Genomic DNA, 15373 nt, shown 5'->3' with positions numbered 1-15373 from the left:
TATAAGCAATATCATATGATATTTGTCTTTCTCTGTCTGATTGACTTCACTCAGTATGACAAACTCTAGGTCCAAAGTTTTTCTTTTCCTAAGAAATTTTTTTTAAAAGAGTAATAGCACGCTTATTGTTACAAATAAACAGCAACAGAACTTCAAACAATACAAAAGAGTTCATAGCAGGAAGTGAAAGCTTGAATCCCTTACCCCCGCTTCCCCAAAAGAGGTAACCACTGCTGCCTGTTTGGTCCATAGCCTTCAGGACTCTCCTGGGTCCCTGATAGACTGGAGCAGCTTTTCTTCCCTTGATTAGTTACCCTCTTGTGGAAATCATCAGCTCTTGGGCTGGAGAACCCTTATTCTGCCACTGCCCTTGGATTTGAGATCATCCATTTATCAATCCACAGAAAATTTGGAGCACTTATATTCCAAGTTCTGTGTACACCTTGGATATATCATCCTAGTTTGCTCTGTTGCTTCCTTAAAATGGGGTAGACACTCATTGGAAAATGATGATAGTAATGAAATAGGCTCTTCCATTTGTATAGCAATTTTATTGCATACCAAGTGCTTTTATATATTTTGTCTCGTTGTTTCTTCATGGTTCCCCTGAATGACATATGGAGTAGGGCTGGTGGAGCCCTCTCCCTTTTTTTAACAGTTTTGGAACAGGCTCTGAGTGCAGGAGCTATTACTCAGGTGAGGAGACCAAGCGAGATTCAGAGAGGTTGAGTCACTGGTTCGTCCATGACTACCCACCCAGTAAGTGCCAGAGCGTGCATTTGAACCAAGGTCTCCCTCGCTTATTTTCCTGCCCCTCTCTATTGCCTGAGAGTTGTACATGAGCTGGGATTCAACTCTGGACTGCTAGTGTGGTCTCCTCTCCATCATCTACCCTGGGTTTAGTGTCACCAACCACTGCCCTGCCAAACAGGAGACCTAGTTCATTAGGGAAGGGGCTTCCACAAGTATGGAGTGAGCACAGAAAGGCCTGCAGTACCCACCCTCACTTCTCAGCCCCTGCCACAGGCAGCTCTGCCCTGAGTGGCAACCTGCATTAAGCCTTTCACTCATCATCTCAGGGATGATGGAATCCTAACCTTTTCTGAGACACCATGCTCTGTCACAAGCATTGCTCTTTTTAAAAGAGATTAATTCACTTGCCACATTTTGTCCATTGGTGAAAATCACAGGGGAGAGCAAGGGTGGCTTTCTCAGGCCTCAGAGGCCCTTTCAGCTGCTCTCAGCAGGCATCCACCCGCCCAGCTGGCCCAGGACTTTGAAATGACTGCCTGCTGGGCATTCACTTGCAAAGCAACAAAATGAAATGGAGGAGACCTGGGTTTGTGAAATCCTAACTTTTGGGACTGCTCTGCACACAGAGGAGAAGTGGGGGAGGGGCCCACCCAGCTCCGAAAGAGGAAAAGTTGTTTAGAGTTGGGGTCACTGAGGTTTTTGTTTGTTCTGGTCCTTCCTTGATTTACTAGGTGCCACCACTGCTTATAGAATTCTGCCATGTGGTATCTCTTTTAATCCTTACAACTACCTTGCACAATAGGGATTAATAGCCCCCCTGTCACAGCTAATAAGTGACAGAGCCAGAATCTGAACTCCAGCCTTTGGACTCCAGGGCCATTGCTTTCTCCTTTACACCTTAGCCCCAGGAGGCTGCAAAGAATAATAGCCAGTATGCTGGGCAGGGCTTAAAAACTGGTGTCTCACTAAAAAACACTAAGATTTGCCTCCTAGGAATGATTCCTTCAGGTTTGCAGAGCCCTTTCCTTCAGATTTCAGTGTCACCTCTTAAAACCCTAGTGGACCTATAAAGAGACTAAATCTCAGAGAGATAATATACTTTCTGTGGGGTGTCAGAGTAGGAGGTGGCAGAACTGGAACTAGAACGCAGGTCTCTTGCTTCTGCCCTGTGCTCCTTCTACACTGTTCATTGAAAGGATAGCAAGTTTGGAGAAGCCTTCTCTCCCAGCAGTTTCTCCTCTTAAAAAAACCCTGCAGTGTACAGAAAAGGAAACCTCAACATGCTAATATGCATATAACAAGTAGCTCAGAATTATTGGTAATCAGAGACATGCAAATTAAAACAACAATGTGAGATCCCTTTACACCTATAGACCTTGCAGTGATTAGAAAGTTGGCTACTGTCAAGTGTCCGTGGTACACAGGAACCCCCCTGTCCTGCTGGTGGGAGGGTAGATGGAGCAGTTGTCCTGTAGGACCCTGGCACTATTTAGTCAAATCAAGTGATATCAACCCTGTAACCCAGGGATTGCACTCTCAGTACATTACCTGGGAAAATACTCAAACAGGTCCAAAAGGGTATATGTAAGAGGATGTTCTTTTTTTTTTTTTTTTTTTTTTTTTTTTTTTGTGGTACGCGGGCCTCTCACTGTTGTGGCCTCTCCCGTTGCGGAGCACAGGCTCCAGATGCACAGGCTCAGCGGCCATGGCTCACGGGCTCAGCTGCTCCGCGGAGTGTGGGATCTTCCCCGACCGGGGCACGAACCCGTGTCCCCTGCATCGGCAGGCGGACTCTCAACCACTGCACCACCAGGGAAGCCCAGAGGATGTTCTTTGAGCATTGCTTTTGGTGGCTGAGAGATGGAGGTTAGCTGGGTGGGTATCCCTGGGAGAGCAGAGAGGGAAAATCTGGTGGATGTGCCATAGAGCATTAAGTAGCAAGTTAAAAATGGACTTACTGTATGAATTAGCAGTATGAACATATCTTAAAATGCAATTATGGACTTCCCTGGTTGGCACAGTGGTTTAGAATCCACCTGCCAATGCAGGGGACAGGGGTTCAATCCCTAGTCCGGGAAGATCCCACATGCTGCGGAGCAGCTAAGCCTGTGCGCCACAGCTACTGAGCCTGCGCTCTAGAGCTCGCGAGCCAGAACTACTGAGCTCACCTAGAGTCCATGCTCTGCAACAAGAGAAGCCACTGGATGAGAAGCCCACGCACCGCAACCGAGAGTAGCCCTTGCTCGCTACAACTAGAGAAAGCCTGCGCGCGGCAGTGAAGACCCAACACAGCCAAAATTAAATAAATAATTTTTTTTTTTTTTTTTTTTTTTTGCAGTACACGGGCCTCTCACTGTTGTGGCCCCTCCCGTTGGGGAGCACAGGCTCTGGATGCGCAGGCTCAGCAGCCATGGCTCACGGGCCCAGCCGCTCTGCGGCATGTGGGATCTTCCTGGACCGGGGCACAAACCCGTGTCCCCTGCATCGGCAGGAGGACTCTCAACCACTGTGCCACCAGGGAAGCCCTAAATAAATAATTTTAAAATGCAGTTATTTGTGGAAAAAAGTAATAAACAAATACACACATGCACATTATATATATATACATATATATACGTATATATATATATATATATATATATACATATATATATATGTATATATATAAAGAAAAAAGAAAGAAAACCCTGCTTGGCTTAGATCCTGGAAAACAGGAACTTCAGTCTTGGCTCCTCTTCAGTAGGCAGTATGCGGCCAGGCAGAGTGAGTGTGTGCATGTTTGTTGAATAAATGAACAAAGGAGTGCCTGAAGAAAGCCTGGCTGAACTACCCAGGTCATCCCATGTGACCCTGTGTTAGAATCCCAGGGTACTTGCCAACCTGCCACTACCAACTTGGTAGATCGCTTTGTTCCTTCAAAGAGATAGAAACAGGGTAGCGTGGCAGGCAAAAACCATTCTACTGAATACTTGCTATGTGCCAGGGACTGGGCTGGGATCCCTGCAAATTAGAGATTACTGTCCCTATTTGATAGGTGAGAAAACTGAGACTCAGAATTGATTTGCTCAGCATTATCTAGCTGGGTCAGGATTTGAATCCAGATCTGACTTGCTCCAGAGGCTTTTATTCATCTTTTTCTTTTTATTACACTACAGTCAGCCCTTAAGGGGCAGGAAGAGGAGGCATCTCTATCTTCTTTCTTCAGCACTGCCTCCAGAGGAGTGCTGCTTCTAGAATTCTCAGGGCCCAGGCAGGGGAACACAGGTCACTGACCCACTAAAGGCATAAAGGATTCTGACTGCACTGAGTTTCTTCTGTTCACGCGCACTTTCTCATTTCCCTTCCCTAGCTCATCTCCCTTGTTCTGTGTTACAGCAACCTCCAAATTGGTCTCCTTGTCCCCATTTTCTCTTCTGTCTCCTTTCAAATTCAGCCTGCTTAAGCTATTAGGTTAGTTCTATAATTTCTTTTGCCCAAAACCTTCAATGACAACCCCACTTGCCTATAGTGAGAGTCTAAGGAATGGCAAATAGGTTTCTTCTTCTTGATGGTAGCTGATTGGAACCAGTGTTGAGAAGGATTCTGAGGCTCTTTCAAAGGCTCCATAGGAAAGAGCTGTTGAGAGAGAGTGATGATTTCTGACTGAGATACAGGAGGGCAGGACCATAGCACACACATGCCAGGCATTTGTCAACCCTTGAGATTGGGTTTTTAACCTAGGGTCCACTGTTGATTTCATGGGGACCTATGAACCCCTGGGCATTGTATGTAAAGAAAGATTTTTTTTTTTTTTTTGAGTGTGTGTGTGCCTGTGCACTTTTCTGGAAAGAATCTTCAGCTTTGATGATTTATCCTCAGAGGAGTCCATGGCTCAAAAACGGTTTATGCCCACTGCCTTGGCCTCCTAGCTTGGCTTTTGAGGCCCTGTGGTAGGCCCTGCCTACCTTGGCAGCTGCCTGTTTCTGTGCTGCTAACTGTCACACAGATGGATCTACCTGATGGTCTCTGAGTATACTTTCTCATCCCTTCCCTGCTTCTGAATAGTATCTCGTGTCTTTTGTCTTGACTGGCATGCACGTCCTCCCTCTTCTCTAAATTGTTCCTATTCTTCAAGGCATAGTTTGAGTCTTTTCCCTCAGAAACCTCTGATCAGCCCTTCCTGATTTTCTGGTCTTATAGATTTTCTGGTCTTATAGACTGAGGGCCAGAGAAGTGAAGCCATCCAACCAGAATCACAGTTAAAATCAGACTCCAGTCTCTCAGTTCTCAGAAACTTGCGCTCTCCACAGCACCACTTGGCCTGCTAAACAAGGGAAGGTTTTGTGCAAAGAGAGATTTCTGTCTCAGAAAATTATCCCCAGGGTTCTTAGCCTCTTTAACATCTTTGGCTATGGACAGTTGTTTCTGCATAAAGGATCCTTAACAGTGTATGCAGTAAGAGGAAGAGGCCCAGGACTTTGACCAGAAGAAACCTTTCAAACTAGAGGTGAGATAAGAGGGTTTCCCAACCTCCTCTCTCAACACTTTCCCCTCACACTTCATGCCTGAGTCATGCCAGACCTCTTTCAGGGCCTCATATACCCCGTGCTGCCTTCTACTCTGATGAGAGGCTTTACCTCTGCCTGGAACACTCCTTCCCTCCTTTGCCCCTTTTTGTCTGGCTAACTCTCTATCATCACTTCCTCTGAGAGGCCTTCTGGGTCATTAAGCCTAGGTTAGGTTCCCTGGTTGTACATTTGCAACTTGAGGCCCCCTTCCTAGCACTCATCTGATGTGTAGTGACGTGCTTGCTCGTCTGTCTTCCCCTCAGGCTTTGACGGTGTCTGTCTCATTCCCTGCATCAGCACAGGCTGAGTGAACGAATGAGTACATGATGTGTCTCTTCATCCTCCCAAGCCTTTATCACCTGCTTACTTCAGCAGCACAGAGGTTAGACTTGGCTTGGTCCAGAGGGGCATTTACTACAGATTATGGCATAAGAATGGTGCTAGGACTCAACCCCAAGCCTCTGGACTCTCTGCCAGTGACCTTTCATCTAGAATGCACTGAAGAGGGCTTCCCTGGTGGTGCAGTGGTTGAGAGTCCGCCTGCCAATGCAGGGGACGCGGGTTCGTGCCCCGGTCTGGGAAGATCCCACATACCACGGAGCGGCTGGGCCCGTGAGCCATGGCCGCTGAGCCTGCACATCTGGAGCCTGTGCTCCGCAAAGGGAGAGGCCACAACAGTGAGAGGCCCACATACAGAAAAAAATAAAAATTAAAAAAAAAAAAAAATAAATAGAATGCACTGAAGAGCAGACAGCTTCCCAGTTCCCCCTAATGCCCATTCCTCATAAGCAGTTCCTGCCTTGTTGGTGAAACACTCTTGACTTTTGGTCTCCCTGTTTCCTGGCCTCCTACAGCACTTATGGAGGGAAACCACACACGACAGCCTTTGGTTTCCTGCTATCCTAAATCCTCCCTCCACATCTAAATTCCTTAGGGCAAACCCCATGTCTTCTCCACACCCCCATCCGAGAATTCAGCACAGGACCAAGCACATGTCATGCTGATTTGCTGGAGTCCATTTAGTCTTTTCTCTTCCATATTACATGGAGTCAGGTTCAGTGTAGATGAAGGTTGGTGAGGTGAGGATTCAGGCTGCAGAGCCATTGTTGACTTGGGTTCCAGTCACTGTACTGCCCCTTAACTAGCTTTGTGACCTTCAGCGAGTCATTTCACCTCGCTGAACTTATTACCTCATCCATCAAAAGAGGAGATTAATACCAGCTCCTTAAGCTTGTGTGAAGAGTGAATAAGAGCATGTATGTAAAGTTCTGAGGCAGTTCCTGCTTGTAGGAGGTGCTCAGTAAGAGTTGGTTCTCTTCACTCTCCTCTCTATCCACCCCCTCATTATAAGGCCCCCTGCTCCTGGGACCCAGAATTCAGGCTTTTAGTGGTATACTTAAAAACTTGTGTTAACAGCTACTGAGCTCCTACTGTGTGCTAGGCACTGGCATATAGAGTCAAATAGGCTCATATGGACTTTTCTAGAAACCTAATCTAGCATTTCTAACATTCTTTCCATCTTCCCTTGCATTCAGAGTTCCAGTTTCCAAACAGCAAGCATACAGATAAACTTGAGAAGTGGGATTCTTCTGTAAACCGGGAGCTACATAGATGAGAAGTGTCATTGAGCATTTGGTGCTAAACATGGGGGAATTCTAAGGAAGGAGGAGAGATCTGTGGACTGGATGAGTCAGGAAAGCCTACTTGGGAGAGAGTCCTCAAGCCAGGATTGTATCCCATTATATGAAAGTAGATTTAGAATAGGCAGAGAGGCAGGGAGAGAGCATTCTGGACAGAGGGGAAGGCACATTCTTTCCTCAGTAGGCTGGGAGGATGACAGCAGAGGCAGACTCATTTAAGGGAAGAGGGAGAGAGGTAGGAGAAGGCTGGAGTCAAGGGAGAGTGACCAGAGGAGCTGGGATGGGTATTTACTTCTCAAAGCCCTATAACTATTTCCAAATTCATCTAGCTTCCCTGTTTATTGATTTTTCATTTCTTCCACTCTTACGTCCATGATAAGCCGTACACTGAAAATATTTCTGTCTCTCTCTAGGCTGTTGTCGGAAGGTGCTGATGTCAATGCAAGGCACAAACTTGGCTGGACAGCACTCATGGTAGCAGCCATCAACCGAAACAACAGGTGAGAGATCTCCTTCCACATGGGGCTCCCTTTGCCAGAGCTCTGCAGACCATGATCCTGAACCCTCTCCCACCCTTGCCTGTCCCCCTACTGCCTTCTTGAAAGGCAGGGAAATGGACTCAGCCTAAGGAACTGGTCTACACCTGGTGCAATGGAAAGTATAGGAGATGTGGAGAGGAAGGATGTAGCTCTGGATCGCAGCTCCATCATTCATTGACTTTGTGACCTTAGGCGAGTCATTTGCTTTATTGAAGCAACAAAATGTTTGAAAGCCTGTTGTAAGTGGTTAAGTGTACATGTGCAAGTTATCATCATGATTCCGTTATCATTATCCATGTTGAGCAGTCTGCAATCACTGTTCCCAGCAAGGGTTCCATTGGGCTGTTCCTTTGGAAGTTCTGGTAGAAACTAGGGAAGGTGGGGGTGTTCCTTCTCTCTCGTTAGAGGCCCTGCTGTTTTCCTATATGCTTCCCCATTCCCCCAGCATGCAGCTGTTGTGTAAAGATTGAAACAGTCTACTTTGTGTAGAGTTATCTCTACTTCTTACAACCATCCACAAGATATATATTATTATTTTTCATTTTACAGCTGAGAAAACTGAAGCCCAAAGAGGTAAAGTGATTTGTCTAAGGTCACACAGATAGGATTTAGAACCTGGTCTGACTGCCTGCATAGTTTGTGTGTTTTACTGTACCTCACTGCTGCCTCCCACTGCCGGATCCCGGGCTTGGGCTGGATGCTGCCATTACATCACAGTCTCTAGCTGTGATTATGCAAAAGAATTGATTGAAAAAGAGCAAAAAGAGATGCTTTCAAAGAAGGCAGACTGGGTGCTTTAGTAACAGCCACTGACATTGATAGTGGGAGGTGCAAATTTTCATTTTCCCTTCAAGCAGATCTTTAAGGATTTTATCTGCCAGTACTGGCCACCTTTGGAAGGGTCATAAATATGGTGGAAATCAACCAAACAGGTATTTTATAATGTCAGGGTGGCACTGCCTCAGACTGGCTGAGAGACTTAGCTGTACTGAGATAGTTCTCTCTTCTCTGCTACTCTGTCGTGAACTTGATCTCAGCACTCTTTCTCCTTATTTGCCTCTTTAGCTCTAAGCACATAGTCTTTATTTTTTTTATTTTTTATTTTTTTCCGTACGCGGGCCTGTCACTGTTGTGGCCTCTCCCGTTGTGGAGCACAGGCTCCGGACGCGCAGGCTCAGCGGCCATGGCTCACAGGCCCAGCCGCTCCGCAGCATGTGGGATCTTCCTGGACCAGGGCATGAACCCGTGTCCCCTGCATCGGCAGGCGGATTCTCAACCACTGCGCCACCAGGGAAGCCCTGCACATAGTCTTTAAAAGAAAAATTAATGTAAATAGGTTCTACAGTTGAGAGCCTGGAATCCAGTCCTGGCTCTGACCCTTAGTTGAATTTCAAAATTCTATGAACACCTTGTTTCTTCACCTGAAATCAACTATTTCTACAAACATTTGGTAGATATCTACTCTGAACCAGGGTCTGTGTTAATCACTGGGGAATCAGAGGCCTTGGGAGCTCGTGGTCTAATGTGGAAAAGACAGGCAGGTAGAGAAGCAGAGTATAGTGTAATCAATGATATCAGAGCAGTGTGGACAGGATATTATCAAAGCAGAGGGGATGAGGGGACTGAATCTCACCGCAGAGCAGATAGATACTTACTATATTCTTGTGAGAATCAAATGAGATAATGTATGTGCTACAGGTTACAAATGGTGAGATGTTATCCTCTTATGCTCTCATTAGACCTCTCTACACACAACACACATGTGCTTATTCTACCACTTATATCCCCCCTCCCCTGCCTCCACCCCCACCCACCAGTCTTTCCCAGCTTGCAGGTATCTCCATCTGCAAGAGTTAACCAGTGGTGGAGAAAAGGGAGGGGGTATGTGCTCTTCTGTGTTTGGTTTTATCAGCGTTGAGACAGAATAGGAATTAACACTATACTTAAGAGTACTGCCAGTCAGTGAGCACATAGCTAGCAGATGTGCTTTGAGGACACTTCTCTCTGAATCTAATGAGTTGTTGGTTTAACTGATTGCTCTGTCTTTATCCAGGGCCATTAGCAAATCAGTGATGCTCATTGAGCAAAGTGAGAGTGTTGGCTTGTATTTACTCTGTTCCTAGGACTAATTATTGGTGTTTTAAGCTTCTATTTTGTGCCCTCCTCTTCCTTCCGGTACCCAGTGAGGACAGATTTTTATAGAAAACAGCATACTCTCAGGTTGGATTTATTTATTCATATTACAGAAATTGTTTGGCACCTACTGTTTTCCAGGCACTGTTCTTGACAGACAAATATCCCTGTCCTCAAAGAGCTTATTTCTGTACAAGTGGTGGTCCCTGGGTGGAGAGAGGCAGGGACAGACAATAAACAATAAATACAATGCATAAGTAAACTATATATTAGAAGATAAGAAATGCTAATGGAAAAAAAGGAAAAGTAGAATCTGGTAAAAGGGAATGCCAGGAGTACACTGCTCAGGGTGGGTAGGCCTCATTGGTAAGGTGCTATGGGAGTGGTCTTGAAGGATTATCATGTCCATCCCAGCACAATCTGCCAATAAGTTTTTCTGTATTAGAAGTGTGCTGATTCTCATCTCATCAGTCACCAAACCCTTCTGGAATCATACTGGCCAGACCTGAAATGCCACCACCTTGGAAATGGATTTGGATCAAGGGCGAGTAGAGGGACAGCACCCCATGATTCAAGGTTGAAAGTAGAGAACCTTCACCTCTTTTAGAATGTTGGTAGCCCATAAGCTCAAAGGGGATATCCTGAGAGAAGCTCAGTCATTTCACCCTCAGCTGCCTTTAGTGCCTGGCTGCTTAATGTGTTAAGTCCTTGGGGATATGAACACAATAGTCTCTATACTTAAGGAGATTATCTTCTTGTGAACCTTTATTTATATTATGTATTTATTATTTTATTTAATTTTGAATAATAAAGAGAGTGCTATTTTGTTTAATTTTGAACAGAAAATACAGTGTTATAGAACAAAATGTTAAAAATATGCATGGGAACTTATTTGTAATTTATTCCCTCCTTTTATTTACAAAAAGGGTTTAAGGTGACTTAAATCAAAATACAAATATAAATGTACACAGGAGAGTTAAAACTGGATCAAGATCAGAAATCATATTGGTAAAAAGAAAGATAATTCTATCAGGATTGAACTAGAGATTTTCTTTTCCAAAAATAGGTTTATTGTTTTTGTAAAAAAAATATAGAGAAGAAAGTAGCCGTCAACTGAATCCCCTCTACCTAGAGACTGATCACTATATCTATGTCTATATGTCTAATTTTACATAAATGGGACCAGGCTGTACTCACTGTAAATCAGGTAATTAGTGGAATTGAGTATGAATTTAATTTGAAGTTTCCTGACAAGCAGGGCAAAAAAGGGATACAGAGAGTTTTGGTTCTTCAGGAGAGAGGAACTTTGTGCTGACATACCTTTATGTTATCATGTTATGCATCCAGAAGACTTTTTTAAAAACTAGACTGTGTCAGGTGCTGATATGCTAGGCTAAAGAGGATTCAGATACTAAGTAAGCATCACAGCCTTTGCCTTAAGAAGCTTACTTGGACTGCTGACATCAAGGACTCGAGCATTGTGATGGCCATTGTCTTCAGTAGCCCTCCTGCCAAAGATTTACCAACATTCTGGTAGGACAGTCCTTTTGCCAGCCTAGTAACAGCTTGGGTGTAGTGTTGACTTGAGGAGTAGTTGGTGGGGGCTGGCCCCTTCTCCACAGTGAGCCCTCCATAAGCCTCATGCCACAGGCACTTGTTTAGCCTGAGTCTGGGTGCCTCGTTCCGTGTTGCACTCTGACCCAGCCCAGCTAAACGCTAAGCCACAGGGTCCCAGGATGACCACTATGACTTAGCACAGCCTCTACTGGCTCGTGGAAATATACCCAGCCTTCAGCTAAATTCAATTAGTTTTTCTTTAAGAAGGGAAAGAAATCCAATTTTACTAAACATGGACAGACGGTGGAAGGCACTTTGATGTTACAACCTCTCAGTGATGCTTTACTTAGTCACAAGTTCATAAGCAAGAAGGCTTAATTACTTGGGAAAACACGGGATTAAAACTGGACACAATGGCTGAGTATCCGCTCTTGGGCAACTTGATTCGAACCCATGCACCCTGTTCGTGTGTGGTGCAAACTTTGATGTGTGCTGTGACAAGCTGAAAGTCATGACCCCCTCAGGGATGCTCCTTCAGATGGCATTTGCAGGATGTGTAGGCGGAGAGGCAGGGCCTGCCAGGCCTGTTTGTTTTACTTTGATGTCCAGGCAGCCACAGGCCCCACTGTTTGCTCTTTCACTGAGGGGTGGATTGGGAGCCTCCTACCTTTCCCAGTGGACAATGGCCAGCAATGGAGTGTGACGACTGTTGACCATTCCAAGAGCCTGACAGACCAGAACAGGGCTTTGGGAGGTGCAGAGCCTGGGGGGCGAAAGCTGTTTATAGGACAGCCATTTCTCCAGATGTAGCTTTCTTTAAAGCCTAATGGCGGTTGGGTGCTCATCATGGAGGTAAAAATAGTCTCATGAGTTTTAACAGGTACTAAGTACTGCTTGACCCTTTGTCCAATGACACTAAGGTATTTGTAAGTTGAAAATTTAAGTCTGTCCTGTTTTCTTCATCAGCATGTATATGCAGGGGATAGTGATTTGGAAGAAAAATGGTATGAATTCTAATTCCTCAAAAAAGAAGCTGTCAAAACACGTCTGATGAAAGAACAGTATCCAGAAGCTATAAAGAACTCTTACAAATCAGTAATAAAAAGGTAGCCCAATTTTTTTTTTTTTTTTTTTTTTGTGGTACGCAGGCCTCTCACTGTTGTGGCCTCTCCCGTTACGGAGCACAGGCTCCGGACACGCAGGCTCAGCGGCCATGGCTCACAGGCCCAGCCGCATGTGGGATCTTCTCAGACCGGGGCATGAACCCGTGTCCCCTGCATCGGCAGGCGGATTCTCAACCACTATGCCACCAGGGAAGCCCTAGCCCAATTTAAAAAAATAAATAAATTTATTTATTTTTGGCTGTGTTGGGTCTTCGTTGCTGCGCGCAGGTTTCTCTAATTGCGGCGAGCGGGGGCTACTCTTTGTTGTGGTGCGCGGGCTTCTCATTGTGGTGGCTTCTCTTGTTGTGGAGCATGGGCTCTAGGTGCATAGGCTTCAGTAGCTGTGGCATGCGGGCTCAGTAGTTGTGGCTCACAGGCTCTAGAGCGCAGGCTCAGTAGTTGTGGCGCACAGGCTTAGTTGCTCCACGGCACGTGGGATCTTCCCAGACCAGGGATCGAATCCATGTCCCTTGCATTGGCAGGTGGATTCTTAACCACTGCACCACCAGGGAAGTCCTGATAGCCCAATTTTTAAAAAATAAGCAAAAGATTTGAGCAGACACTTCACTGAAGAAGAGATTGATGGCAAATAAGCACATGAAAGATACTCAGCATTTAGGGGAATGCAAGTTAAAAAGCACAATAAGATACCACTACACACCTATTCCAATGGCCAAAATTTTTAAAACTGACAATACCAAGTGCTGATAAGGATGCAGAACAGTTGTCATCACTGCTGATAGGTATGCATAATGGTATAACCACTTTGGAAAACACTTCAGCAGTTTCTTATAAAGGTAAAACATACATTTATCATACAGCCCAGCAATACCAACTCCTAGATATTTGTCCATGAGAAATAAAATCATGCATCTACAACAAGACCTGTATGCAAATATTTATAGTAGCTTTATTCATAATCACCAAAAACTTGAAATCACCCAAATGTCCATCATCTGGTGAATGGACAAATTATGGTACATCCATACAGTGGACTACTCAGCAGTAGAAAAAGAACAAACTTCTTGTATAGGTAACAACATGGTCAAATCTTTAAAGCCTTATGCTAAGTTAAAGCCAGACATGAAAAGCTACCTGCTGTATAATTCCATTTATATGACAGTCTGGAAAAGGCAGTACTATAGGGACAGAAATCAGGTTAGTGGCTGCTAGGGTTTAGGAGTGGGAGGAAGGGCCCAATGGAACTTTTGGGGTGATGGAAATACTCTAAGTGTTGATCATAGTGGTAGTCATAGAACTCATCAAACTGTACAACTTAAAAGGATGAATTTTACTATGCATAAATGATACTTCAATAAACAGACTTTTAAAAAGTTTTAAAAAAACCACCATCTCTCTATATTTTCACTGTTAATTGTGACCTTTGGTGTACTGAGAATTCCTGTTAGTAGTGTTAAAATGAATTCATATTGTTTATGGTCACCTGGAATGTTTTGAATTCTTATAGTTGATGGTATCTTACTTTGGAGTACTATATATTCTGATTGTTAGTAGAGAATAAAGATTTGTGGATTCATACAGTTTGTGATGTCATGAAGTAGAGTTACTGATGAATAATGATAAATTCACCTAATGAGTGGTAGACAGTGGGCTCACAAAGTGTCATATGGTTCTTTATGGCGAGGAGAAGGTGCAGGGTTCAGGACTGGGAGCTTGCCTCTCATCCCACATCATTCTTGGGTTCCTTGTCCCTGGGCTGCCACGCAGGGAGGATCACCTAAATAGTATGGCCATTGTGGAGCTTCAGGAACCAAAGATCCTGAAACAGTGGGGTGGTGGGGGGAGGTTCAGATTTGAGTCCACTTGGGCTTGCTGGTTGCCTTGAAAGCCCCTGCCTCAGAGAAGGTGAGACTGCCAGGCAGAGAAGGAAACTCCAGCAGAACTGTTTGAAATTCCCCACAAGAGTCTCCCTCCCTCCTTCTGCTTTTTCTCCCGGAGTGCATTTCATCAGCATCGGAAGGACTGCTTCCCGGCACTGCCTTCCCTGCTTGGCTGGGGTCCCTGAGGAGCTGAGCTAATGAGTGGATAACCCGCATTTGCCAAGGCCTTCCTGGATGTGGTACCTGGGCTTTGTTAATTTTAAAATGCCGCCATCCTTGGCTGAAGACCATTTAATTCCCTCTCATAGCAGTCATTTATTTTTAGCATTTGCTTATTTTCCCTCCACCTTACTAAGGGGAGGGGAGGCATTAAATCCTATCTTTAAGAACCCAGCAGCCCAAGCCAGATCACTGACATGCAGGAGAGGTTTTACAGGCCTCTGTGTGGCCGACAACTCCACAGGTGTTCTTAGAGCAAAGAGCTGATGCTTCTCTTGTAGCTGGACTGGGGCAGCCTCCATGGGAGGCTCTTCTTCCTTGTTGGCTGGCCAGAGGCAGAGCAGGTAGAGCATCCCAGTACCTGTGCTTTACTGTAGGTACCGGGCGGCCTGACAACATGGACGTCTATCCTGCTTTGGAGGCCTACAGTCTCTTCCCAAGGTCCCCAGCCTGTCCTCAGCTTGGCTGCTAGCTGCAGAGTGGTGCTTCCTTTGGCCCGAGGAGGCTGGCTTTGTGCTATCTGATCTCCTGACTATAGTGATGATGGTGGCTGTGGTTGATTGGGTTTCTTCTGCGTGCCAGGCCCATGTCGAATACTTCCCATGTTGCTCTAATCCTCACTGCAATCCTAAAATGGGGGGATTATTATACCTATTTTACAGATAGGGAAAATGAAGCTCAGAGATGCCTAAGTTTGTCCAGTAAGTGAAAGGGTGAGCCAGGATTTGAAATCAGGTCCCTCTGAACCCCAAACCCTTATTCTCTCCACTGGACTATACTACCTGGGTAGGGAAGATGGAGGGAGCAAAGCCATGCAAGGAATCAAGGGGTGCCAAGACCAGGAGTCAAGTCAATTCAGGCAGGGTTTCTTGATGACCCATTATGTGCTGGATGATTTTTTGAGAAATCTAAAAACCGACAAACTACTCTCCTTGTCTTCAAAAAAGCTGTCAGAAAAAGGATAAAACAAGCTTCCTTTTA

At 45.3% G+C, this 15373-nt stretch overlaps 1 protein-coding gene across 1 annotated transcript in view; it reads left to right on the top strand.

The window, feature by feature from the left end:
- The window catches only part of CLPB (ClpB family mitochondrial disaggregase), a 146132-nt gene that overhangs the window by 29102 nt on the left and 101657 nt on the right, over positions 1-15373 (top strand). Inside the window, exon 3 of the mRNA XM_059068738.2 lies at positions 7354-7440. Coding sequence (XP_058924721.1) covers positions 7354-7440 — 87 coding nt within the window. The remainder of the gene's footprint in view (positions 1-7353; positions 7441-15373) is intronic.

The sequence above is a fragment of the Kogia breviceps genome, chromosome 7 (genome assembly GCF_026419965.1).
Source record: "Kogia breviceps isolate mKogBre1 chromosome 7, mKogBre1 haplotype 1, whole genome shotgun sequence".
Taxonomy (NCBI): Eukaryota; Metazoa; Chordata; class Mammalia; order Artiodactyla; family Physeteridae; genus Kogia; species Kogia breviceps.
Note: the sequence above shows the minus strand (reverse complement) of the source record. Positions and strands in the feature narration are given on the sequence as shown.